This window comes from Heterodontus francisci, chromosome 14 (genome assembly GCF_036365525.1).
Source record: "Heterodontus francisci isolate sHetFra1 chromosome 14, sHetFra1.hap1, whole genome shotgun sequence".
Classification (NCBI taxonomy): Eukaryota; Metazoa; Chordata; class Chondrichthyes; order Heterodontiformes; family Heterodontidae; genus Heterodontus; species Heterodontus francisci.
Genome location: NC_090384.1, coordinates 52,338,760 through 52,365,508, shown reverse-complemented (window position 1 = coordinate 52,365,508; position 26,749 = coordinate 52,338,760). Strand labels below are relative to the sequence as shown.

Genomic DNA, 26,749 nt, shown 5'->3' with positions numbered 1-26,749 from the left:
CAGTGTTAACACAGCTGATCAAAAAACATTAGTACCTGTAATGTGTCACCAACCACTGAAGTTTCCAAGCCAAAGGAGGCACCAAAATAGAAGAACCGAGTAGAACAGCAGCCTTGCAGGAGAGCAGAACTCATTGCCAGCATCCACATGTGAAGCCCCATTGCAGTTCATAGATTGTCAGTAAATTCAAAATAATAGAATACTAGGATATTTTGACATGCCAGGAGGCTCCCCAGTACACTCTAGTTAAACACAAAGAGAAAAGGAGAGCTGAAAACAGACAGACCAAAGTCACCCGTGATAATTAGCCAAAAGAAAATGTGCAAGGGAGCTGGTGTTTAAGACATAATTCATTTCACAGCACAGCTTGGTTTATTACTTCATTTGCTCACTGTAATTGGTCAATACAAAATCCAGGGAGGGTTTTTATCTATTTATCATTTGCGTAGCTGCCAAGATTTAACCTTGTGATTTTTGTTAATACATGTAAGCTTAATTCTGTAGTAATCTGAGAGCTGTATCCCCTTCCAGCTTCCCTAATCTACATCGTGCCTTGCCTCCACCACCCCGAAATTGTCAGTCTCAGTCTTTAATGGTGTAGTCATAGCTTCAAATCAGCGTGGCTCATTGGGTAACATTCTTGCCTTTGGTGCTACCTGCCTGTTCTGAATGCTTTAGGTCCCATAACTCTGTTCAACAAAGAACTGGGAGTTCACCAGGTATACTGCCAAACATTCCTCCCTAAACCAACATCATCCAAAACAGATTAACTTGCCATTCATCTCATTTGCTCAATCTTGCTGTGTGCAAAATGGCTGTCATATTTGATTACATAAGAACTGTCACTGCACATCAAAGTGATTTATTATCATTATATGTGAAATGCATGAGAAATTTCTGAAAGTTGTGATATAAATGTAATCTCTATTATTGGCAGCGCTGTACGGTATAGAATCATAGAAAGTTTCGTAGAAAGTTTAAGGCACAGAAAGAGGCCACTTGGCCCATCATGTCTGTGCCAGCCGAAAAACAATCCACCCATTCTAATCCCACCTTCCTGCATTTGGTCCATAGCCCTGCAGATGACGGCACTGGAGGTGCATATCCAGACTCCTTTTGAATGAGTTGAGGGTTTATGCCTCAACTACCCTTTTGGGCAGTGAGTTCCAGACCCCCCCCCCCCCCGCCCACCCTCTGGGTGAAAATGTTTTTCCTTATCTCCCCTCTAATTGTTCTACCAACCACTTTAGGTTTATGCCTCCTAGTCACTGACCTCTCTGCTATGGTGAATAGGCCCTTCACCTCCACTCTATCCAGGCCTCTTAAAATGTTGTACATTTCAATCAGAGCTCCCCTCAACCTTCTCTGTTCCAAGGAGAACAGCCCCACCCTATCCAATTTTTCTTCATAGCTGCATTTTTCCAGTCCTGGCAATATCCTCGTAAATCTCCTCTGTACCCTCTCTAGTGTAATTACATCCTTTCTGAAATGAGGTGACCAGAACTGCACACAGTACCCAAGTTGAGGCCCAACCAATCAGTTATACAGTTCCAGCATAACCTCCCTGCTCTTATATTCTATACCTCAGCTAATGGAAAGGATTCCATATGCCTTCTTAACCACCTTATCGACCTGTCCTGCTACCTTCAGGGATCTGTGGACATTTACTCCAAGGTCCCTCACTTCCGCTACACTTCTCAGAGGCAGCTGCAGAGGGATCTGGGTGTCCTAATGCATGAATCGCAAAAGGTTAGTATGCAGGTACAGCATATAATAAGGAAAGCTAATAGAATGTTATTGTTTATTGCGAAGGCAATTGAATACAATGGGGAGGTTATGCTTCAGCTATACAGGGCATTGGTGAGACCACATCTGGAGTACTGTGTACAGTATTGGTCTCCTTATTTAAGGAAGGATATAAGTGCATTGGAAGCAGTTCAGAGAAGGTTTACTAGATTAATATCTGGAATGGGCAGGCTGTCTTACAAGGAAAGATTGGGCAGGCTAAGCTTGTATCCACTGGAATTTAGAAGAGTAAGAGGCGACTTGATTGAAACATTTAAGATCCTGAGGGGTCTTGACAGTGTGGATGTGGAAAGGATGTTTCCCCTTGTGGGAGAATCTAGAACAAGGGGTCACTGTTTAAAAATAAGTGGTCGCCCATTTAAGACACAGATGAGGAGAAATGTTTTCTCTCAGACAGTCGTGAGTCTTTGGAACTCTCATCCTCAAAAGGCGGTGGAAGCAGAGTCTTTGAATATTTTTAAGGCAGAGGTAGATAGATTCTTGATAAGCAAGGGGGTGAAAGGTTAGCGGGGGTAGGTGGGAATGTGGAGTAATCAGTTCAGCCATGAACTTATTGAATGGCAGCGCAGGCTCGAGGGGTCGAGTGGCCTACTCCTGCTCCTACTTTGTATGTTCTCGGTATTTTCCCATTTATCGTGTATTCCTTTGCCTTGTTTGACCTCCCCAAATGTATCACCTCACACTTCTCTGGGTTGAATTCCATTTGTCACTTTTCTGCCCATCTGACCAGACCATCAATATCTTCCTGCACCCTACAGTTATCCTCCTCGCTATCTACCACACGGCCAATCTTTGTGTCGTCTGCAAACTTCTTGATCATGCCCCCTACATTTATGTCCAAATCTTTAATATATACCACAAAAAGCAGGGACCCAGTACTGAGCCCTGTGGAATGCCAGTGGAAACAGCCCTCCAGTCGCAACAACACCTGTCAACAATTACCCTGTTTCCTGCCACTGAGCCAATTTTGTATCCACCTTGCTGCATTTCCCAGAATCCCATAGCATTTTATTTTTTCAATCAGTCTGCCATGTGGAATCTTGCCAAAAGCCTTGCTAAACCAATTGCACTATCCTCATCTATCTTCCTTGTTACTTCTTCAAAAAATTCAATCAAATTGGTCAAACAAGATCTTCCCTTAACAAATCCATGCTGATTATCCTTGATTAAGCTGTGCCTTTCCAAGTGACAGTTTATCCTGTCTCTCAGAATAGATTCCAATAATTTGGCCACTACTGAGGTTAGACTGACTGGCCTGTAATTATTCACTCAATCCCTCACTCCATTTTTAAACAGAGGTGCAATGTCAGCAGTTCTCCAATCCTCCGACACCACACCTGTATCCAGTGAGGACTGGAAAATGATGGTCAGACCTTCCGCTATTTCCTGTCTTGCTTCTTTTAACAGCCTGGGGTACATTTCATCTGGCCCTGGTGATTTATTAACTTTTAAGGATGCTAATCCCATTAATTCTTCCTCTCTCCCTACGCTTATCGCATCCAGTACTTCACACCCGTCTTCCTTAACTACAAATCTGCATCGTTCCCTCTTTTGTGATGACAGATGCAAAGTATTTATTCAGAACAGTATCAATATCTTCTGCCCTTACACATAGGTTACCATAGGTATATTAGGTTCAGTAAACATGGTACATGATAGAGTGAGTCTTAAATAGCAACTTATGACAGGAGACTATATCTGGTGAGTGGTACTGCATGTTTTTTTTCAAACACGCCAAGACTTCCAAACTAAGCTTATCAGTCAGATTGTTGGGCAAATACTAAGAAAAGCTTTGTGGCTAAACAGCACTGGAGTAGCAGATTCCTCAGTGGAAGGATTTATGGCTCTGTGCTGTTCAATGTTTAGCCTTTGGGGACTATTTTAACCCAACCGCCTGGTGGAAACCGGGTGGGTGTGCAGTTAAAAATCACCCAGGTTACTTATTCATCCTGGAGCCGCCAGGAGCTGACCATTCCTGATTTTAATGTGCAGTGTCAGCTGTGGCTCAGTTGGTAGCACTGCCACCTCTGAGTCAGAAGGTTGAGGGTTTAAGTACCACACCAGGACTTGAGCACAAAAAATCAAGGCTGACAGTTCAGTGCCGTATTGTTGGAGGTGCTGTCTTTTGGATAAGATATTAAACCAAGGCCCCATCTGTCCTCTCAAGTGGATGTAAAAGATCCCATGGCACTATTTGAAGAGGAGCAGCAGAGTTATCTCTGGTGTCCTGGCCAATATTTATCCCTCAATCAACATCACAAAAACAGATTGTCTGGTCATTATCACATTGCTGTTTGTGAGAGCTTGCTGTGCACAAATTGGCTGCTGCTTTTCCTACATTTGAAGTGACTACACTTCATTGGCTGTAAAGTGCTTTGAGATGTTCAGTGGTTGTGAAAGGTGCTATATAAATACAAGTGTTTCTTTGCTGAGCAGGGTCGCAAGGACTCTTGCCCAAAGCCGACAGGATCCTTATTTACATATACATGTCAAATCCTAATGACATCATCAGGACCGGACTGCAATTTTAACTCAGTGGTCTAAACTGGATTTGCAATGAGTTTCTCACCAGGCCAACCTAGCAGGAAGAGGAGCGGGGCCAGAAGAGGTATTTTTAAAAAAACTTTATTTTATTTCCGTTGTGGGGTCAGGAGGAGCAGCAGTAGTCTTCTGGGTCCCACAAGGAAAGCTTAGGCCTCCTCTCTTTCTGAATGTGAGACCTCTGAGGGATAGTTCCAGTGGCCATTCTACCACTTACCTGGTCTCAGCAGGTGGCCTCTGGGCCACATGATTTTCTGCTACTCCTTGCTGACTTCCCAATTGGAATGGGGTGGTGGAAGTTGGCCAGTAGGTTTTAAACAAGGCTTGGGAAACAAATACTCCAGGCCTTATTTCTGGAGCAGTGAGTGAGTTCCAATCTCACACCGCTTCTCACTCACCAAGAACTGGCCTGGAGTTAAAACTGGCCTGCATATTATGAAATGACACAAGTCCCCTACGGAGGGAACTTGTTACTGAGTTACTGCTGTCATTCATTTGATAAATTCATGGCTGAAAGGAAGAAATAGACCATGAACTGTCGAAGGAAGATAGACAGAAGCAGTGATCTGGTGAAAGCACTGGATAACTCTTTAAAATTACAATTACAGAACAGAAACAGGCCATTCAGCTTAGCAGGTCTATGCTGGTGTTTATGCTCCACATAAGCCTCCTCCCACCTATCATCATTTAACTCCATCAACATATCCTTCTATTCCTTTCTCCCTCATGTAGTTCTCTAACTGCCTCTTGAATGCATCTATGCTAGTTGCCTGAACTACTCCATGTAGTAGCAAGTTCCACATTCTAAGTACTCTCTGTGTAAAGATGTTTCTCCTGAAGTCTCTATTGGATTTATTAATGATTATCTTATATTTATGGCCCTTAGTTCTGGTCTCATCTGCAAGTGGAAACATCTCTACATCTATCCTATCAAACTCTTTCATAATCTTAAAGATCTCTATCAGATCACCCTTAGTCTTCTCTTCTGGAGAAAAGAGGCCCATCCTGTTCAATTTTTTTCTGGGGTATTCCCTCAGCTCTCGTATCATTCTAGTAAATCATTATTGTGCCTTCTCCAGTGCTTCTGTATCCTTTTTATAATATGGAGACCAAGGGCTGAATTTTCCCACGGCCTTGGATGCGGGTATGGAGGCCAGTGAGGGGGTGGGTGCGCGGCAAATGGGCAAGCAAATTCTGAAATAAAGGCATTGGAGTGGTTTGTCAATGAGTTCCCGCCTCCGGCTGCTTTTCGCAGGGGCAGGCTGGGTCCAATGTCAGCAGCCCGCACATCCGTGGCGGGATGCCAAAGAGGGTTACTGAATGACTAATTGTTGGCAACTTTCACACCACATTGCAATTTTGCAACTAAGAGGTGGCAGCTCCACAAGAGGTCAAAGCTGTGCGAGAGATTACCAGTAGAGAATGGCAAGGCTGCTGTCTTCCCATGTTACGGCCTTGCCATTGAGTGAGGATTTCCTGGAGATGGATGTCTCTGATCGTCATGGGACTAATGCAGTGGTAGCCGCTCCCCTGATATTGATGGCGTCTCTATTACTTCCCGCCATTCTTGCTTGACCCTCAGCAGTGCTCTCGCTGGTGACACAGTGAGGCTGCCGGCCTCCCTTGCAGTGGACCGTGCCCCCACCACCGGAACCCACCTGGTGTCTCTAATTGGATGGCGAATAGGGAGACAGCTTGCTAATTGGACACCTTGCATAAAATTAAGCCAACAGGCGCACTGCTGCAGTGAGCAGGGTTGGGACCCAGAAATGGTCATGCCTACCAAATATTTTCAACGTCGGGAAAATTCAGCCCCAGAACTCAACTTAATCTGCACCCCGTTCCACACTTCCAACAGGTTTGACCAATAAAATTCTTTCAATAAATAGCTTACGTATAATTAGCCATTCATCTCATTGTTGCTCTTTGTATGTTTGATGCTGCGTTGATTAACTGCTTCCAAAAAGAGCTGGCTATAGGGACGTAATGGTATGTGCGCTGATAATCTGGGAAAATTGGGGTTGTTAACTGTAAAGGGCAGCAGGCCAGGATTGAATAACAGAGATTTGAAGATGGATGAATATTTTGGATTTTGTATAAACACATTGTGAAATCAGAAAGTGTTTATGGAAAAATTACTCTCAGAGGATTAAATAAATGAGGCATAAACCAAAGCACGGTAGATGTCTGTGGAAACAGTGGACCAAGTGACAATTTCTCATTCCATGCTTTCTCATGTTAGCTTTTGTATTGAAGGTGATTATATTTCTTTAAAAATAACACAAATGTTAAATCTGCTGATATTTACTTAATATTTCCAAGAAATAGATGATCACTAATTTCCTAGCCAGGAAAAAGATGTGAAAATGATTTAGTATAGCAGTTTATGGGAATGAAGTGTATAGTTTACTGCCTAGATGTGAGATGAAAACTGAAGAAACTATAGACTGGTACATGGTATTTCACTGCACACTTTGATATTAACTATTGGATGAGTCTGATATTCATAAAAATTACCACAAAATCCTAATTATTGCGCGTGACAGCCCTGTTCATTTACTAGCCAAGTAAGGCGCTCATCCATTAGCACACAGTTGCCATCGGGTGAGCAGAGTTAGCAGAGTAAGTGGTCTGTGCACTCTCAATCAGTTGAGGGCAATGAGACCCTCCAGGCATCATGGGGCCATAAGAGCAGGGTACAGTAAGCATTGTGAGTGCAGCTTACTGCAAGCAAGGCAACAGCTCGGGATAAAAAGCTAACCATGATGCTGCACTTTACAATTTCAAATGACAAAAAACATCAGGCTTTAAATAAACCTGTTTGAGTGGAATAGCTACACCTTGGTTATGGATAATGCCTTTGGTTCGTGGAACAGGTTTTATGGTTGTGACCATTATTGTTTCTAATATAGCTGAGATAATCAATTATTCTGAAAGTCCTATTAAAAGCATTTTTTTTATTCACGAGAATCAATAGCTGAAAAAATTGTCTTAATTCTACGCATCTTAATTTATAGTTTTCTTTACTTGATTGACAAATTTATAGTTAGAAAAAAAACAAAATACAATAACTCAGTTAAGTCTATTTTAATTTAATTTTTTGATACATAAGTTCAATACATATATTTATTATATATGCAAATTTTGTATTCTACCAGAGACACTTAGCAACTTGCCAAGTATTTGGTTTGGAAATGCCCAAATTTCGTTTTGCAGCTCCCAATAGTTTTTTATTTTCAGCCCAATTTTTAAAAAAGGCTCTTCAGCTAAAAAAGATTGCTGACCCCAGCACTAGTGAGTCAGTCACCTTTGTGTTTCAGGCTTTTCAAATTACTGATTAAGGGAAGCCTAGAAACTGGTATTTTGTAACAGTATTCATGGGCCTTAAGGATAAATATAGGACTGACGTCAGGAGGGATTTATATATAGAGGGTGGTTATAGCTCTAGTCGGTTGCTACGAAAAAGATGTTTCAAGCTGGAACACTAGATTTATTCGATAAACTCTTGTTGGAATGAGAAGACAGAAGGTTTGTTGTTCTGGAAAATTAGATTATTTTAATCAAATTGTGATCTTGTGACATCATGAAGGATTCCTTCTGCGATATCAGTAATTGGGAGTGCTGCCAACTGTCTTGCATTCTAATGTCCTCCTCCCATGAACTTTGCCGACCTAGCGCTTCACCATCTTCAGGATCCACACCTCTCTGGAGGGCCATGTTATGGAGATTGCAGCAGACCACCACAATGCACAAGATCCTTGCAAAAGTGTACTGCAGGGCGCCACCCAACCAGTCCTGGCACCGGAACTGCATCTTCAGAGGCCTAATGGCCTGCTCAATAGTGGTCCTTGTAACAGATGGCTTTAATTGTAGCACCTCTGTCTCAGGGTTACATAAAGGTGTCAGTAGCCATCTCTTCAAGGGATATCCCTTGTCCCCTAGCAGCCATCTATGGAGCTTTGGTGATGACAAGAAGAGCAAAGACACCCTGGACAGCTGGAGGATAAAGGCATCATGGCAGCTTGCCGGGATAGTGGGTGCACACATGGATAAAGCACTTGTAGTTGTATACCAGCTGAAACTTAAGGGAGCGGAAGCCCTTCCTGTTGATGAATCTCACTGGTTGCTCACTCAGGTGCCTTGATAGTCAAAGGGGTGCAATCGATGATGTCCTGCACCAACGGGAATCCAGGGATGATGGCGAATCCCACTGCCCTTCATGTCTGCAAGGCCCCAACTGTTTGAAATTGTATGTGCTGCCCAGCTTTCGTAAATAGGGCATCAGTGACTTGCAAGATGCCACTTGAGAGAAGCCATCAAAGTCCACTGCTGATCCTTGGAATAAGCCAGAGGTGAAGAAGTTCAAGGCCATAGTGATTTTAACGGTGACTGGCAGGGCATGGCAACTGGTGCTGCGAGGCTTGAGGTGCTCTGCAACGAGGGCACAAATCTCAGTGACCATATGTCTGGATTGGCGTAGTCTCCTGCAGTACTGATTCTGACATTTCCAGGTAGCTTCTTCGTCGGCGGTATAATTGATGCCGAGGGTATAGCCTTCGTTGCCTTCCTGCCGCTCGTTCCTCTCCTCTGCCCTCCTCCTGCCCAGGACTATGCAGCTTCTCCTCAGGATGCCAGTCCTGGTCCCTATCTCCAAGTAACTCAATCCCACGTCCAACTGTTGCCTTGCTTGTGATAAGCTACATTCACAATGCTTACTGTACCCCCCCCCCCCCCCCACCTTATGGCCCCATGATCCCTGGAGGGTCATGCCGCCCTCAACTGCCCAAGCGTGCACAGACCACTTACTCTACCAACTCTACTCACCCGATGGCAACTGCATGCTAATGGATGAGCGCCTCTCTCAGTGTATATCCGTTTATCAGCCCACCTCACTGAATGGTGCGCCATGACTGGCTTCCTGTTATGTTGTCGCCTGTGGCTACTTTTTTTAAATCATTCTTTCATGAGATGTGAGCATCACTGGCTAGGCCAGCATTTGTTGCCCATCACTAATTGCCCTTGAGAAGGTGGTGGTGAGCTGCCTTCTTGAACCGCTGCCGTCCATTTTGGACTTGGTCTGTTCCAGGAACAGCATGGAGCCCATGCCTTCTCACAAAATTGCCAACTAGCCCTTAACGAGTGACAAGCTTGGTAACAGGCTTAATTGGTAATTGCACTGAATCAGGCAAGCTGCTGGGTCAAACCTTCCCTGCTCCTCAGCAAAAATTGCTGACCATCGGAACAGTGTCAGGAAATAGGAGTAGGCCATTCAGCCCCTCGTGCCTGCTGCACCATTCAATAAGATCATTGTGGCCTTAACTCCACTTTCCTGCCTGCCCCCCGTAACCCTTGACTCCCTTGCAGATCAAAAATCTGTCTAACTCAGCCTTGAATATATTCAATGACCCAGCCTCCAATGCTCTCTGGGGTAAAATTCCGAAGATTAACAACCCTGAAAGAAGAAATTCCTCTTCGTTTCCATCTTAAATGGTTGACCCCTTATACTGAAACTGTGCCCACTAGATCTAGATTCCCACGAGGGGAAACATCTTCTTTGCATCTACCATATCAAGTCCCCTCAGAATCATATGTTTCAATAAGATCACCTCATTCTTCTAAACTCCAATGAGTATTGGTGCAACCTGCTCAATCTTTCCTCATAAGACAACCCCTTCATCCCAGCAGTAACCTTGTGAACCTTCTTTGAACTGCCTCTCTCTTTAAATAAGGAGACCAGAACCGTGCACAGTACTCTAGATGTGGTCTCACCCACACCCTGTACAGTTGTAACAAGACTTCCCTACTTTTATACTCCATCCCCTTTGCAGTAAAGGCCAACATTCCATTTGCCTTCCTAATTACTTGCTGTACCTATAAGCTGACTTTTTGCAATTCATGTATAAGGACACAGAGATTCCTCTGTACTGCAGCATTCTGTAGATTCTGTCCATTTAAATAATATTTTGCTTTTCTATTCTTCCTACCAAAGTGGATAAATAACCTCACATTTTCCCACATTATACTCCATCTACCAAATTTTCGCTCACTCGCTTAACCTATCTATATCCCATTGCAGACTCTGTATCCTCACAACTTGTCTTCCGACCTATATTTTTATCGTCAGCAAATCTGGCTACAATATTATATTCTGTCCCTTCATTCAAGTCATTAATATAGACTGTAAATAGTAGAGACCCCAGCACTGATCCCTGTGGCACCCCACTAGTTACAGTTTGCCAACCTGAAAATGCCCCATTTATCCCGACTTTGTTTCCTGTCAGTTAGCCAATGCTCTATCCGTGTTAATATGTTACCTGCAGGGGTAGGAAGTGGACCTTAATAGGCCACTTAAGTGGCTCAATTGGTCACTCGGCAGGCCAAGGTTCCCACTGCTGGCAATATGGCAAGGACAGAAAATAGAAAGTTCGAATAAACAGGTCATTTTCAGGTAGGCAAGCTGTTACAAATGGGGTGTTGCAAGGGTCAGTGCTGAGAGCTCAGCTATTTACAATCCACATTAATAACTTACATGAAGGGACTGAGTGTAATGTATCACACTTGCTGACAATACAAAGCTAGCTGGGCAAGATGTGAGGAGGATACTAAAGACCTGATTTTAACTCTGCAAGTGGGAGGGTTTTGAATGAGCTAAAATCAGGCCCTCAGAGTCTGCAAAGAAATAGATTGGTTAAATGAGTGGGCAAGAAGGTGACATGTAGTATAACGTGCGGAAGTGTGATGGAAAAGCAGATTTTTTTTCAAAGGATGAAAATCTACAAAATGATGGTATTCAGAGGAATTTAAGTGTTCTTGTACAAGAAACATTTAACATTTGTACTGCAAGCAATTAGAAGGCAAATGGTATTTTGGTCTTTATTGCAGGGGGTTGAGGTCCAAAAGTAAGGGCTTTGGAGAAGACACTTGGAGTACTGTGTACTGTTTTGGTCTACATACCTAAGCAAGGATATGCTTGCCTTAGAGGGGATTCAATGAAGGTTCATTAGATTGATTCCTGGGCTGAGAGGGTTGTCCTATGAGGGGAAATTGAGTAGAATGAGCCTTTGTTCTCTGGGATTTACAAGAGTGAGGTGATCTAATTGAAACATAAAAGATCCTGAGGGTTTGACAGGGTAAATGCTGAGAGTCCATCTCCCCTGGCGAGAGAGTCTAGAACGAGGGGTCATTGTCTCCAGATTAGGTGATGGCCATTTTGGACTGAAATCAGGAGAAATTTCTTCACTCAGAGGGTTGTGAATATTTGGAATTCTCTATTCCAAAAGCTTGTGAGTGCTCAGTTGTTGAGTATATTCAAGGCTGCGATCAGTAAATATTTGGACACTCAGGAAAGCAAGGGATATGGGGATCAGGCAGGAAACTGGAGTTGACGTCGAGGACCAGCCATGATCTTATTAAATTGGGCGGCACAGTGGCGCAGTGGTTAGCACCGCAGCCTCACAGCTCCAGGGACCCGGGTTCGATTCTGGGTACTGCCTGTGCGGAGTTTGCAAGTTCTCCCTGTGTCTGCGTGGGTTTCCTCCGGGTGCTCCGGTTTCCTCCCACATGCCAAAGACTTACAGGTTGATAGGTTAATTGGCCATTATAAATTGCCCCTCGTATAGGTAGGTGGGAGGGAAATATATAGGGACAGGTGGGGATGTGACAGGAATATGGGATGAGTGTAGGATTAGTATAAATGGGTGGTTGATGGTCGGCACAGACTCGGTGGGCCGAAGGGCCTGTTTAAGTGCTGTATCTCTAAACTAAACTAAATGGTGGAGCGGGCTTGAGAAGCTGTACAGCCTACTTCTGCTCCTATTTCTTTTGTTACATTAGATGCAAGTCATATAGAAGAACAACAGAAAATGCAGAAAACACTCAACAGGTCAGGCAGCATTTGTGGAGAGTGTTACAACCAGGCGAGAAAGGGGGTCTAAGGGTCCCATTTCAGCCTTTGCCTGATTTAACCGTAACATTAATTTTTAAAGCACTGTTTTTAGCTCCCTCTCGGTGAATCCTTGTTCACAGCTCTCCAATTGTAAGCCAAAGAAATAAACCAGATAGGTTTTTTTAGATTTAAACAAGGAAAGTGGAAGTTTAACCTTAAACTCTAATTCGGTTAACGACTACGAATACATGACACGACCACGCTAGCATGCATACGCAATAAACACACATGCAGATAGAGACAGAAAAGTAGAAAGAATAAAGGGGAAATGTTTGAGGCAATAGCTGGGATTTATTTACGGTCCTTTGAGTTTGATATATAGCCTTTGATTGCCGATAGGTCTTACCGTTTTGTTGGGGCCCAGTGCGCACTTTAAAACTTATTTCGGTGTAGGAGTCTTTTCTCTCGAAGTTCAAATTACTTCAGAGGATCCGGAGATTCGTGTGAGTGAGAGAGAGAGAGAGAGAGACAGAGAAAGAGCTAGCCAGGAGAGGGGCTCTCTTCTTCCAAGTTCAGTTGCAATCTGACACAAACTGTGCTGTGAGCAGTTCAAACAAAACCTGGACCAGCAGGTTAGTCATGTGACTAGCTGTTTTAACAAATTCCTGTGTTTGTGGATTCTTCATCTTAGACACCCTCAAATGCTGGCTTTCTTACACATTCAATGTCTAGTGATCAAAATCCATTTGGGTTAATTGGATCAGGGAGTCATTCTGTTGTCTCCAGGCACTGTCTCTTAGTATGCAAATGTTTTCCAGCCAGTGCTGATCTCTTTAAACAAGTTATTTCTTCATTCCAACAACAGTTTAAAATTCATGTTCATTTGACAAAATTAATATGCCTCATTCTTGGCAGGTGGGGTCTTCATGACAAGAGATATACAGAGTTAATGTTTTAGTTTGATGAACTTGCATCAGAACACAAGGAAGATGGAGCTGGCCTTAAAGTGGCATGTTTACGTGGGCATTATTTACAATTGTACAACCTTCTGGAAAATTAGGATTGTTTTCCAGGTATTGCGCATTGCTCATTAGGAGAACTTGAATGATCTTTACCTGTGTCACATGTGTTCAGCAACCATGTTTTTCAAGAGTTTTTCCTCTTCTTACCCAGGTAGTCTATGTAAATGAAAACTGGTAATTTCCTCTTCCATGTGAATTGGTGTCAATTTAAAACAGATGCTAGATTAAAATATGCTTAATTTCATTCAGTTTTCCTAAAAGTAGGAAAATTAGTAAAAAAATACAATATTTAAACACACTAAAAATTTATTTTGCTTGCAGGTGAACAGAGTTATTGGACTGTTGGCTCTTGCTCTGACAGGCTGACTGATCATGCAGCATCTGGGACTAAGGATCATCCCTTTAAGTTCATAAGATCATAAGAACTAGGAGCAGGAGTAGGTCGTCCGGCCCCTCGAGCCTGCTCCGCCATTCAATAAGATCATGGCTGATCTTTTCGTGGACTCAGATCCACTTACCCGCGCTCTCACCGTATCCCTTAATTCCTTTATTGTTCAAAAAGATATCTACCTTAGCTTTAAAAACGTTTACTGAAGCGTCAACTACTTCACTGGGCAAGGAATTCCATAGATTAACAACCCTCTGGGTGAAGAAGTTCCTTCTTAATTCAGTCCTAAATCTTCTCCCTCTAATCTTGAGGCTATGCCCTCTTGTCCTAGCTTCACCTGCCAGTGGAAACATCCTCTCTACTTGTATCTTATCTATTCCCTTCATAATTTTATATGTTTCTATAAGATCCCCCCTCATTCTTCTGAATTCCAATGAATATAATCCCAATCTACTCAGTCTCTCCTCATAAGCCAACCCCCTCAACTCCGGAATCAACCTAGTGAACCTCCTCTGCACCCTCTCCAGTGCCATTATATCCTTTCTCAAGTAAGGAGACCAAAACTGCACACAGTATTCCAGGTGCGGCCTCACCAGTACCTTATACAGCTGCAACATAACCTCTCTGCTTTTAAACTCAATCCCTTTAGCAATGAAGGACAAAATTCCATTTGCCTTCCTAATTACTTGCTGTACCTGCAGACCAACCTTCTGCGATTCATGCACAAGGACACCCAGGTCCCTCTGCATAGCAGCATGCTGCAACTTTTTACCATTCAAGTAATAATCCTTTTTACTGTTACTCCTACCGAAATGAATGACTTCACATTTATTAACATTGTATTCCATCTGCCAGACCTTTGCCCACTCACTCAATGTATCGATGTTCCTCTGCAAAGTTTCAGTCATCTGTACACTTTGCTCTGCCACTCATCTTAGTGTCATCTGCAAACTTTGACACCCTACACGTGGTCCCCAACTCCAAATCATCTATATAAATTGTAAATAATTGCGGTCCCAACACCGATCCCTGAGGCACACCACTAGTGACTGATTGCCAACCAGAATAGCACTCATTTATCCCCACTCTCTGCTTCCTGTTAGTCAACCAATCCTCTATCCATGCTAATACTTTACCCCTAACGCCATGCATCCTTATCTTATGCAGCAGCCTCTTGTGCGGCAACTTGTCGAAGGCCTTTTGGAAATCTAGGTACACCACATCCACTGGGTCCCCATTGTCCACCTTGCTCGTAATGTCATCATAGAATTCCAAAAGATTTGTCAAGCATGACGTGCCCTTCATGAACCCATGCTGCGTCTGCCCAACGGGACAATTTCTATCGAGATGCCCAGCTATTTCTTCCTTGATAACAGACTCAAGCATCTTCCCCACTACAGAGGTTAAGCTAACCGGTCTATAATTCCCCATCTTTTGTCTACCTCCCTTTTTAAACAGTGGCGTCACATCTGCTGTTTTCCAATCTGCTGGGACTACCCCAGAGTCCAGCGAATTTTGGAAAATTACCGCCAGTGCACCTGCTATTTCTCCCGCCATCTCTTTTAGTACCCTGGGATGCATTCCATCAGGGCCAGGAGACTTATCAATCCTTAGCTCCATTAGCTTGCCCAACACTACCTCTTCCGTAATAATGATTGTTTCCAGGTCCTCACCTACGTTCGTCTCTTTGTCAATTACTGGCATGTTATTAATGTCCTCCACTGTGAAGACCGATACAAAATACCTGTTCAATGCCTCGGCCATTTCATCATATCCCATAACTAAATTCCCCTTCTCATCCTCTAAAGGACCAACGTTTACTTTAGCCACTCTTTTTCGTTTTATATATTTATAGAAACTTTTGCTATCTGTCTTTATATTCGGTGCTAGGTTTTTCTCATGTTCTATCTTACTTTTCTTTATAGCTCTTTTTGTGGCTCTCTGTTGACCTTTAAAGTTTTCCCAATCTTCTAGTTTCATGCTGTTTTTGGCCACTTTGTATGCCTTCTCTTTCAATTTGATAGCCTCCCTTATTTCCTTAGACACCCATGGCAGATTACCCCTTTTCTTCCAGTCCTTCCTTTTCACTGGAATATACTTTTGCTGAGCACTTTGAAAAATTGCTTTGAAAGTCCTCCACTACTCGTCAACTGTCCCACCATAAAATATTTGTTTCCAGTCTACTTTAACCAAGTCCTCCCTCATTCTATTGTAGTCCCCCTTGTTCAAGCACAGGACCCTGGTATTGGATTTTATCTTCACACTCTCCATCTGTATTCTAAATTCAACCATACTGTGATCACTCCTTCCAAGGGGATCCCTAACTATGAGGTCATTAATTATTCCTGTCTCATTACACAGGACTAGATCTCGGAGAGCTTGCTCCCTCGTCGGTTCCATTACATACTGTTCAAGAAAACTATCACGGATACACTCAACGAACTCCTCCTCCAGGCTACCCTGACTGAGCTGGTTCGACCAATCTACATGTAGATTAAAATCCCCCATGATAATTGCCATGCCATTTTTACAGGCATTAGTTATTTCTTTGTTTATTGCCCGCCCCAATGTGATGTTATTATTTGATGGCCTATAGACTACGCCTATCAATGACTTTTTCTTCTTAGAGTTTCGAATTTCCACCCAAATGGATTCAACCTCATTCTCCATAGAACCTATATCATCTCTCAGCACCGCCCTGATGTCGTCCTTGAATATCAGAGCTACAGCACCTCCCTTACCTTCCTGTCTGTCCTTCCGAATATTCTGGTACCCCTGGATATTTAACTCCCAGTCGTGACCAACCTGTAACCATGTCTCCGTAATGGCTACCAAATCATATTCATTCGTAATGATTTGTGCCGTTAACTCATCAACCTTGTTACGAATGCTACGAGCATTCAGGTAAAGTGCCTTTATGCTAGCTTTCTTACCCTCATGATTTCCAACATCTCTAATAATAACTCCTGAGTTATCCTTCCTTTCTGCTTCTTTCATAGTCTGCCTTGAACTTAAACCCTCCTGCACACATGTTAACCTGCTGCTTACCTTTTTATTTACCATCATACTCCCTGTCGTTTTCCCTTTCCCTTCCCCCCCGAGTCACTAGTTTAAAGTCCTAGAGACCACCCTATTTATCCGTTTCGCTAGAACACTGGTTCCAGATCGGTACAGATTCCCCCGGTTCCAAAACTGATGCCAATGCCCCATGAAATGGAACCCCTCTTTCCCACACCACTCCCTTAGCCACGTGTTTACTTCCCTAATATTCTTATCCCTAAACCAATTTGCACGTGGCTCGGGCAGTAATCCGGAGATTATGACCCTCGAGGACCTGTTCCTTAATTTCATTCCTAGTGCTTTATAATCCCCAAACAGGTCCTCCATCCTAGCCTTGCCTATGTTGTTAGTCCCAACGTGGACCACAACAACTGGATCCTCCCCCTCCCGCTCCAATATCCTTTCAAGCCGGTCAGAGATGTCCTGCACCCTGGCACCGGGCAGGCAACATACAAGTTCTCAATAGCTTCTTCAATTATTCCTCTTAATTGATACGGATTGCTGACATTATGAATTGACTGTAAGGGCTACTAAACAGGGAGTTATTTAAAAATAAGGCTGTGCTATTGGAGCAGCAAAATTCCTTTTCTTTCCCTCTGCCTTTACGATACAATTCTCGGCAGTTTTCAAAGGTAGTTCAGGTCATTCAGATGGCTATTAAAATCTGCCAGGACTATGGGGTATACTGAATTCTTGCCTCCAATATATAGAAAGACAGCAATCTAGGTCATTAGCATTGGAAGTGCACAAAGAGTACATCTAGCACTTTAACTTCTGGGGTCCAGTAACAGAGGCCAGAAATAGTTGCATAGGGGAGGGAGGAGAATGCATGTGAAGGGAGAAGAATCAGTGTGAATTTGGCATCCTTCCCACTAGCAGGTGCACATTCTCCCTCTTCCTTTGTAATTTCTCCACCAGAACCTCCAGGGCCACATCCAAGAACCTGTGTGCCCTCCACCTCGGTCCTGAGCCATCCTGCAACTTGCCACTGTGTTCCAGCCAGGCCACCCCAAACGTCCAGTGGAAGTGGGTGCAGGGAACCCACATATACTGTTGCACAAAAATTGGTGTCTAATCAGTACTTGAGTGCTAAACCTGCAGGTGTCTGGCAAATTCAAATTATGCCAATCAGCAATTAGGACCAAAATTGTGTGCTAAATTCAGAATGGAAAGAAGCTTGTCTTTTTGACACTACAACCATTTAACACCCTTTGTCCAAAATAATTGTTCCTTAGTCCGACTCCCCTGCCTTTTCCCAATAGCCCTGTATTTTTTCCCCCTTCAAGTATATATTCCATTTCCTTTTGACAGTTACTATTGAATCTGCTTCCACCACCCCTACATGCACTACATTACAGATCACAACAACTCGCTGTGTAAAAAAAAAAGATTCCTTGTGTCAACTTGGTTCTTTGCCAATCACCTTAAATCTGTGTTCTTTGTTTACCAAACGTTCTGCCACTGGAAACAATTTCTCCTCATTTACTCTGTTCATGATTTTGAATACCTCTGTCAAAGATCCTCTTAACCCCCTCTACTCTAAAGAGGACTCCAGCTTTACCAGTCTTTCCACATAACTGACGCCCCTCGTCCTTGCTACCATTCTAGTGAATCTCTTTTGCAACTTCTCAAAGGCCTTGACATTCTTCCTAAAGTGTGGTAGCCAGAATTGGATTCAATACTCCAGCTGAGACCTAACCAGTGTTTTATAAAAGTTTAGTATAATGTCCTCACTTTTGTACTATATTCCTCTTTTAAGAAAGCTAAAGATCCCATATGCTATTTAAGCAGCCTTCTCAACATTTAGTTCATATTGTCTCTCTTCATTATTCCTACCAAACTGTAACACTTAACTAAAAGCAAAATACTGCGGATGCTGGAAATCTGAAATAAAAACAAGAAATGCTGGAACCACTCAGCAGGTCTGGCAGCATCTGTGGAAAGAGAAGCAGAGTTAACGTTTCGGGTCAGTGACGTTATTTCTGTCTATATCCTCATGTTTACTACATTTCTGAGTTTTGTTTCATCTGCAAACTTCATAATTATGCCCCCTATCTCCAGGTCATTAATATATAATCAACCACACTACCCTCATCTATCCTTTCTGTTGTTGCACCAAAGAGCTCTATCAAGTTAGTCAAACATGATGTGCCTTTAACAAGTTTGTACTGGCTAACATTTATTAGCTCATATTTCCAAATGCCAGTGAATTTAGTTTCAGATTATTAACCCTGAAGTTTCACCACCAATGTTGACTGGGCTGTATATGCTAGGTTTATTCCCCTCTGCTATTTTAAACAGGAAAGTAATATTTGGAGTCCTTCAATCCTCTGGCATCAGTCCTATGACCAAGACCAAAGCCTTACTAATTCCACCCTTACTTCCTTCAGTAACCTAGGATGCACCCTATCCAGGCCAGGTGACTTTTCTGCTTTGAGGGCTGCCAATCTTTTAATTACCTTATTTTTACCCTATCCAATATCACTATTATCTCCTCCTTTATTGCTAAATTAGCAATATCCCCTTCCCCAGTGAAGCCTGATGCAACAGGCAGGACAAATCCAATCCAGCAATTACTGTCCTATCAGTCTACTCTCAATCATCAACTAAACGATGGAAGATGTTGTTGACAGTGCTATCAAGGGGCACATACTCACCAATAATCTATTCACTGGTGCTCAGTTTGGGTTTTGCCAGGACCACTCAGCTACAGACCTCATTACAGCCTTGGTACAAACATGGACAAAAGAGCTGAATGCCTGAGATAAAGGTGAGAGTGACTGCCATTGACATTAAGACAGCATTTGACCAGGTGTGACATCAAGGAGCCCTAGCAAAATTAAAGTCAATGGGAATCGGGGGAAAATTCTCCACTAGCTGGATTCATACTTAGCATAAAGGAAGACAGTTGTGGTTGTTGGAGGCCAATCATCTCAGCCCCAGGACCTGGCAGAACTTCCTCAGGCAGTGTCCAAGGCCCAACCATCTTCAGCTGCTTCATCAATGACCTTCCTTCCATCATAAGGTCAGAAGTGGGGATGTTTGCTGGTGATATCAGTGTTTCATTTGTAACTCCTCAGATAATGAAGCAGTCCATGTCCGCATACAACAAGCCCTACAACATTCAGGCTTGGGTTGATAAGTGGCAAGTAATATTTATGCCACACAAATGCCAGGCAATGACGGTCTTCAACAAGTGCAAATCTAACAACCTTCCGTTAAACATTCAACAGCATTACTAGTTCTGAATCTCCCAGCACCAATATCCTGGGGGTGTTACCATTGACCAGAACTTAGCTGGACCAATCACATAAATAATGTGGCTACAAGAGCAGTTGAGAGGCTGGGAATTCTGCAATGAGTAACTCACCTCCTGACTCCCCAAAGCCCATGCACCATCGACAAGGCATACGTCAGGAGTGTGATAGAATGCTACTCCGCACTTGCCTGGATGAATGCAGCTCCAACAACATTTAAGAAGCTCAACACGATCTAGGACAAAGCAGCCCAGTTGATTGTCACCGCATGCATAACCTTAAACACTTACTCCCTCCACCACTGGCCCACCATGGCTGCAGTGCGCACCATCCACAAGATACACTGCAGCAACTGGTCAAGGCTTGTTCGAAAACACCTTCCAAGTCCGCGACCTCTACGGCCTAGATCAAGGGCAGCAGGCACATGGGAACACCACCGCCTGCAACTTCCCCTTCAAGTCATACACTATCCTGATTTGAAAATATAGTGCAATTCCTTCATCGTCACTGGGTCAAAATCCTGGAACTCCATACCTAACAGCACTGTCGGTGTACCTTCACCACACAGATTGCAGCAGTTCAATAAGGCACCTCATCACCATCTTCTCAAGGGAAACTAGGGATGGAAAAATGTGCTGCTCCTGCCAGAAACTCCCATATCCCAAGCAAATGAAAAAAAAGGTACTCATTTCGTACCTCAACCATGTCCTCTGCCTCGACAGTATCAGCTCCTTTTTGGTCCCTAATTGTACCCTCCTTTCCTTTGCCTATCTTTTACTATTTGCGTGCTTATAAAACACTTTTGCATTAATTTTTATGAAAACCACTCATCCATTCTCATACTTTCTCTTTGTCCCGCTTAGTCCCTTTTATCTCCTCTGTACTTTCTATATTCAGCTTGGGTGTCTACTGTATTATGAACTTTACCTTTTTCATAAGCCTCCTTTCTTCAGTCTCATTTAACCACTCTATCTTTAGTCATCCATGGAGCTGGTTTGGATGCCCTTCCTTTCCTCCTCTTGGGAACGTGTCCACGCCATACCCGAACCATCTCCTCTTTGAAAGGCTCCCATTGTTCAATTACTGTGTTCGCTTACCAATTTTTGATGCCAATCCACCTGGGCCAGATCCCTTTTCAACTCACTGAAGTTGACCCATCTCCAGTTAAGTACTTTTACACTTGACTGTACCTTGTCCTTTTCCATAACTGTTCTTACCCTGATGTTATGACCACTGTTCCCCAAATGTACTCCCATTGAAACATGCACCACTGCCCCAAAATTAAATTAAGCATTGCTTCCTTACTCATTGGGCTGGAAACATACCGATCAAGAGAAATCTCTTTACATTTCAGGAATCCCTCCCCTTCTTTGTCCTTTACACTGCTACTATCCCAGTCTATATTAGGATAACTATTATTACTACCATTATCACGACTCTGTAGTTCTTGCATCTTTCTGTAATTTGCCTGAAAAATTACTCCTCTTTCTCATTATTTGTTAGTCTTTCGTATACACCCAACAGTGTAATAGTTGCTCTGCCATTCCTTAATTCTAATCAAACAGATTTTGTTTTTGACCCCAACTACATCGCTGTCTAGTGCTATAATAGCTTCTTTGATCAATAGGTCACCCCCTCCTTTTTTCCCCTTCACTGTCTTTCCTGAATACCCTATAGCTAGGATTATTAAGTTCCCCATCTTTGAGCGAGGTCTCCATTATTGTCACTATATCATAGTCCCATGTGGTGACTTGTGTCTACAGCTCACCTATTTACCACACTATATTAATGCATATGCACTGCAAGCCCATTTTAGACTCTCACATTTGCTCCCTATCCGATTCCTCCTATTTCAGAACTATTGTCTACTCTAGACCTACTTGTTTCTCCTCGTCCTCTAAACACCTTATTTGTTATGTTTCTTTATGCTAATACCTTTTGCATCAGAAATATTCCATTTATACAGATCTCAACAATTTTATGTTGTAAGCCTCCAGACCTTTATTATTGATATCATTTTCACTGTAAACTTAACTTTGTTTATAGTTTGACATCTTATTTATTTTAACTTTATAATTTCATCTTGATCTTTATCTTCCCTAATCCTAATATTCCTTTGAAGTGGGTAGAATTTTATTTTTTATTTAGTGTTTTCATTGTCTGAAAAAGTAAAAAAAAAATCAGGTGGTGTATACAATGGGCTATGAATTTGATCTAGTCAGTTTCCTGCTGAGCGGGTTAGATTGTAATTCAACTCACTGCTTTTCCAGGCAATGAAAATTTAAATTGTGAAAATTGGCACACTGACATCATAATGGCAACCAGGCCAATTTTTGGCACAAAAGCAAGGTCAAACCACAAAATATATTTTTCACTTGTTGCACTCATCAATAGCCCATGAAATTGGAAAATACTTGGACAGGTAATCGCGACTGTGGTTCTGTATGGTGTTACGACAGTGTTGCTATATTTATGATTTTTTTGAAGATTTATGTATTTTAGAATTATGGACATTGTTTTTTTTTCACTGGGGTCATTACAAACCAAATCCTCTCAGTGCCTTTTCAAACAACCCTTACAGGGGCGGCACAGTGGCGCAGTGGTTAGCACCGCAGCCTCACAGCTCCAGGGACCCGGGTTCGATTCTGGGTACTGCCTGTGCGGAGTTTGCAAGTTCTTCCTGTGTCTGCGTGGGTTTCCTCCGGGTGCTCCGGTTTCCTCCCACATGCCAAAGACTTGCAGGTTGATAGGTTAATTGGCCATTATAAATTGCCCCTAGTATAGGTAGGTGGTAGGGAAATATATAGGGACAGGTGGGGATGTGGTCGGAATATGGGATTAGTGTAGCATTAGTATAAATGGGTGGTTGATAGTCGGCACAGACTCGGTGGGCCGAAGGGCCTGTTTCAGTGCTGTATCTCTAAACTAAACTTAGGAAGTTACCCGTCTTCAGATAAATACCCAGCAGGGGCATTTTGGATTAAGGGCAGATGTTTACAGAGAACGGACAGGTCAAGATTTATAGGGGTCAGGAGGCTTGACTCTTGATTGTTTTTGGTTTCGCTTTGGAGCGAGTAGCTCTCCAAGCCAGGGTGAAGTAACTTGGGATAAGTTAAAAGTACTGTCTATGGAGGAATTGAGGAAATGGCTGAGCAGTGTGGGATCACTGTACGTGGCAATGCTAGGAAGTGTGAACTCCTAATGATAGTGAACAACCAATTTTTCCCTTGAATCTGAAGTAGAAGAGAGAGAGAGCAACAGGAGACAGAGACGGAGAGAATATATCAGAAGGAATCCGAAGAGAGAGGGCTGAAGCAGCTTCAGTTAGCTAGGGGACGACAGAGTAACCCTAGTGATAGCATGGCCAATATGGAGGAGCACAATTCAGGGCTGGGTACAAGATTGCTAAAATGCACTCAATTAATTCCAAAATTCAACGAGGAAGATATGGAAGAATTTTTCGTGTCTTTTGAGAAACTGGCAAGGCAGCTAAAATGGCCAGCTGAGACCTGGTCACTTAGTGCAAAAACCCATGAGGTTTATTCCTCGTTGCCAGATGATAGTTCATCAAATTATGAACTGACCAAAAATGCTTTCGTCGGGGCATATGAATTAGTACCCGAAGCCTGCCGCCCAAAGTTTAGAACCCTCAAAAAGCAAGCTAATCAAACTTATCTGGAGTTTGAAAGAAGCAAGCAGCTGGCATTTGACCAGTGGCTGAGGGCTTTAACAATACAACTCAGCTAAGAGACTCTCAGAGAAGTAATCCTGTTAGAGGAATTTGAAAACTCTCTCCCATTCTCAATAAAAACCCATGTAGATGAGCAGCGGGTTCAGGGAGCCCGGCAAGGGCCGTTCTGGACAACGAGTTTGCTTTAATTTATAAGTCGATTTCCCAGAAGAGAACCTTTCCTAATCACCCCCACTAATCCGAAAAGGTAGTGATATCTGCCCAGACAGTCCTGGAAGAGAAAGAAAAGCAGGAGACACGGGGCACTCCTCCAGCCAAAAAGGAAGGTGCTGTGAGCAAGAGTGAGACCCGGAGACCTGTGTGCTTCCATTGTAATAAGGCAGGGCATTTAAAAGCTGACTGTTGGAAACTAAAGGGGAAAATGGTAGGGTTAATCAGGGTTAACCCGCTCAGTGAAGACGAGGGCCTGATGGAAAACACAGAACAAGCTGTGGCTTTAACTTTAGTAAGAGTGCAACCCAGGAGGTTACTACGGCCAGTGCAAGAAAGGTTAATAGGATTCCTGAACGTTATCAGGATTTTGCGTTTGAAGGGAAAGTAACCTCGTATTCCTCGAGTGGGGCAAACAAGCCCATAGTGGTTCTCAGGGACACAGGGGCCACCAGATCCCTTTTAATGGGAAAAGGCCTGACCTTTCCCCCCAGAGAGTGCAGTGAACACCAAAATGGTAGTGAATGGTATTGGATGGCAGTGTATGCCTGTACCTGGACACCGGGTGCACCTGGAATGCGACCTAGCTTCAGGACCAGTGACTGTAGGGATTGTCGCTAGTTTGCCTGTTGATGGGACTGACCTACTCCTAGGTAATGATCTGGCAGGGAATGAAGGTGGTAGCCCCCGCACTAGCGTAAGACAGACCGGAGGAGGTCAGAGAGACAGGACAGTGGCAGGAGACGGTCCCCTGCAGAGTCCCTGAATATTTAGTGGGTCAGCCATGATCAAACCAGCTCCCCCAGAGGAGACTACATTGGCACAGCAGGCAAATGACCATGAGGTCTGCCTGTCCAAGACTTTCTTTGGAAAGTTAGAAGACCCAGGGAATGAATTAAATGGATTTTCCCTAGCTGAGGCTCAACGAGCCGACCCAGCATTGCAAGAGTTAGCACAGGCTGCCCAGTCTGAAAGTGACGCAGAGGGAGTCCCTTATTGCTACTATTTAAAGAATGAGGTACTGATGAGGAAATGGAGTTCTCCTCACAGACCTGAGGGCAAGGAGTGGACAGTAGTTCACCAGTTAGTAGTGCTGCAGAGGTACCGGGGAAAAATATTAAGAATGGCCCACGAGACTACAATAGCAGTACATGCCAGTATACAAAAGACCAAAGCCCGCAATTCCAGCAATTTGACTGACCAAAACTCCACAAAGCTGTGGTGGTGTACTGCAGGAGTTGCCACGTGTGCCAGGTTGAGGGGAAACCCCAACCTACAGTGAAATCTGCACCCCTAAGATCTGTAACGATATTAGGAGGACCCTCCAGCAGAGGGCTGGTGAACTGTAAAGGACCCCCCACTGAGAATAAAAGGAGACAGGCAGGCACACGGCTGGCAAAAGTTTAGAAAGAGAAGGGAAAAAAGTAACCCAGAGGGCAGGTTAAAGGAAGTCCGGGAAGAATCCCGGATGAAAACCCATACCACCCGGTCAACCCACCCTGAAAAATGTGAAAAGGTAGACCCCACATCCTATGTAAATGCAGACTCTAAAAGCACCCCATCAGAGATACTAACAGCACTTACAGGAACCTGTAGGGACAAAAAAATGACCTCTAGGGGACATAGAAACCGTGAGGGTCATGCCTCAGCTAGTCGAAGCTAGTGTGCAGGCAAGTCTGCACAAATACCTACAGATAGGAGTGTCCCAGAGAACAAAGAGGAGAGTAACAAAGACTCCTCCCCCACAGTCAGAGGAAAAGGGAACCACCCATCCCCTGAAATCAAATGACCAAGGGTTCAGGATCGACCCGCCCCCCTATTCACTCTCCTGAGAAAAAAAAAGGGGGAAATTAAAACAGCCCTGGCACTTAGAAAAGACCATTTTTAATAGGCTTTAAGATTGGTGAATGAATGGAAATGAGAGAAATGCATGCATTTTCTTTCTGTATCTTATATTTCTCTCAAACGCTAATGAAATGTGCAGTTTTTCTTCAAATCGCATTTCATTCCCCTGGGTGTGGAAGTGTCAGGCAAACCCCCACCTGCCAAGACTGAGGCACACATGATTTCACCACATGAACATTTAAAGTTAAAATTGCAAGCCCCTGACTGGAAAGATATTTGCATAGTAACTAGCAGAGTTGGAACAAGGGACAAAGTACCATGCGCTGACCCATTCAACCAAAATTGACTTTTGATTACCAGACATTGAAGGTGCAGAGGAGCTAGCATTCCAGGTTGACTGCTAAGATAGCAGAATCCACAAACACAGAAGTGGGCAGATCAGTTTTACTCACATGACTAGCTGGCTGTTGAGATTTAAACTTCCAACAAGGATTTGAACTCAAAGCTGTGTGCTCCTGGAACTGAAGCAGACCCCTCTCCTGTTTGCCTGCTCATCTCTCAGGGAACTAAATCTTGTGAAGACATGTGAACCTCAGAGAAAATTCTTCTATAGTGAACAAGGTTTAAGTATACTGGGCCCCAACAAAAAGCAAGACTACTTACAAAAAGGACTTAAGTGAGCTAGAAGCACAGTAAACAAGAAACTCTTCTGATAATGCCTCAAACATCTCTCTACTGTATTTTCCTCTCCTCTTTTCTGTTCCTATTTGAATGTGTATCGCATGTGTATGCTATCGTGGGCATCATATATCTGTAGGCGTGAACCATATCGAGTTTAAGTTTTAATAAAATGTAATCTTTCTGCTTTAAAGCCGGTGTGAATTGGTTTCTTTGTCTTATATTTGGAAAGCTGTGAATAAGGATTCACAAGAAGTGGAGCTCAAAGCACAGTGTAAAGACAGGAAAAGACCCCTAGACACATTGGTCACCTGGTCGTAACAATTTGAAAATGGCATTTAATTCTTCCAACTATGGAGATGTTAA

General features: G+C 43.3%; 1 protein-coding gene across 4 annotated transcripts in view; it reads right to left on the bottom strand.

The window, feature by feature from the left end:
• LOC137377038 (uncharacterized) overlaps positions 1-26,749 on the bottom strand; it is a 101,020-nt gene that overhangs the window by 62,154 nt on the left and 12,117 nt on the right. For 3 of the 4 annotated variants that reach the window (XM_068046211.1, XM_068046213.1, XM_068046212.1), the window contains exon 2: positions 36-242. In XM_068046211.1, coding sequence (XP_067902312.1) covers positions 36-161 — 126 coding nt within the window. In that variant the 5' untranslated portion in view covers positions 162-242. Of the gene's footprint in view, positions 1-35; positions 243-13,347; positions 13,411-26,749 lie in introns of all 4 variants that reach the window. The other variant, XM_068046214.1, reaches the window with a different exon arrangement.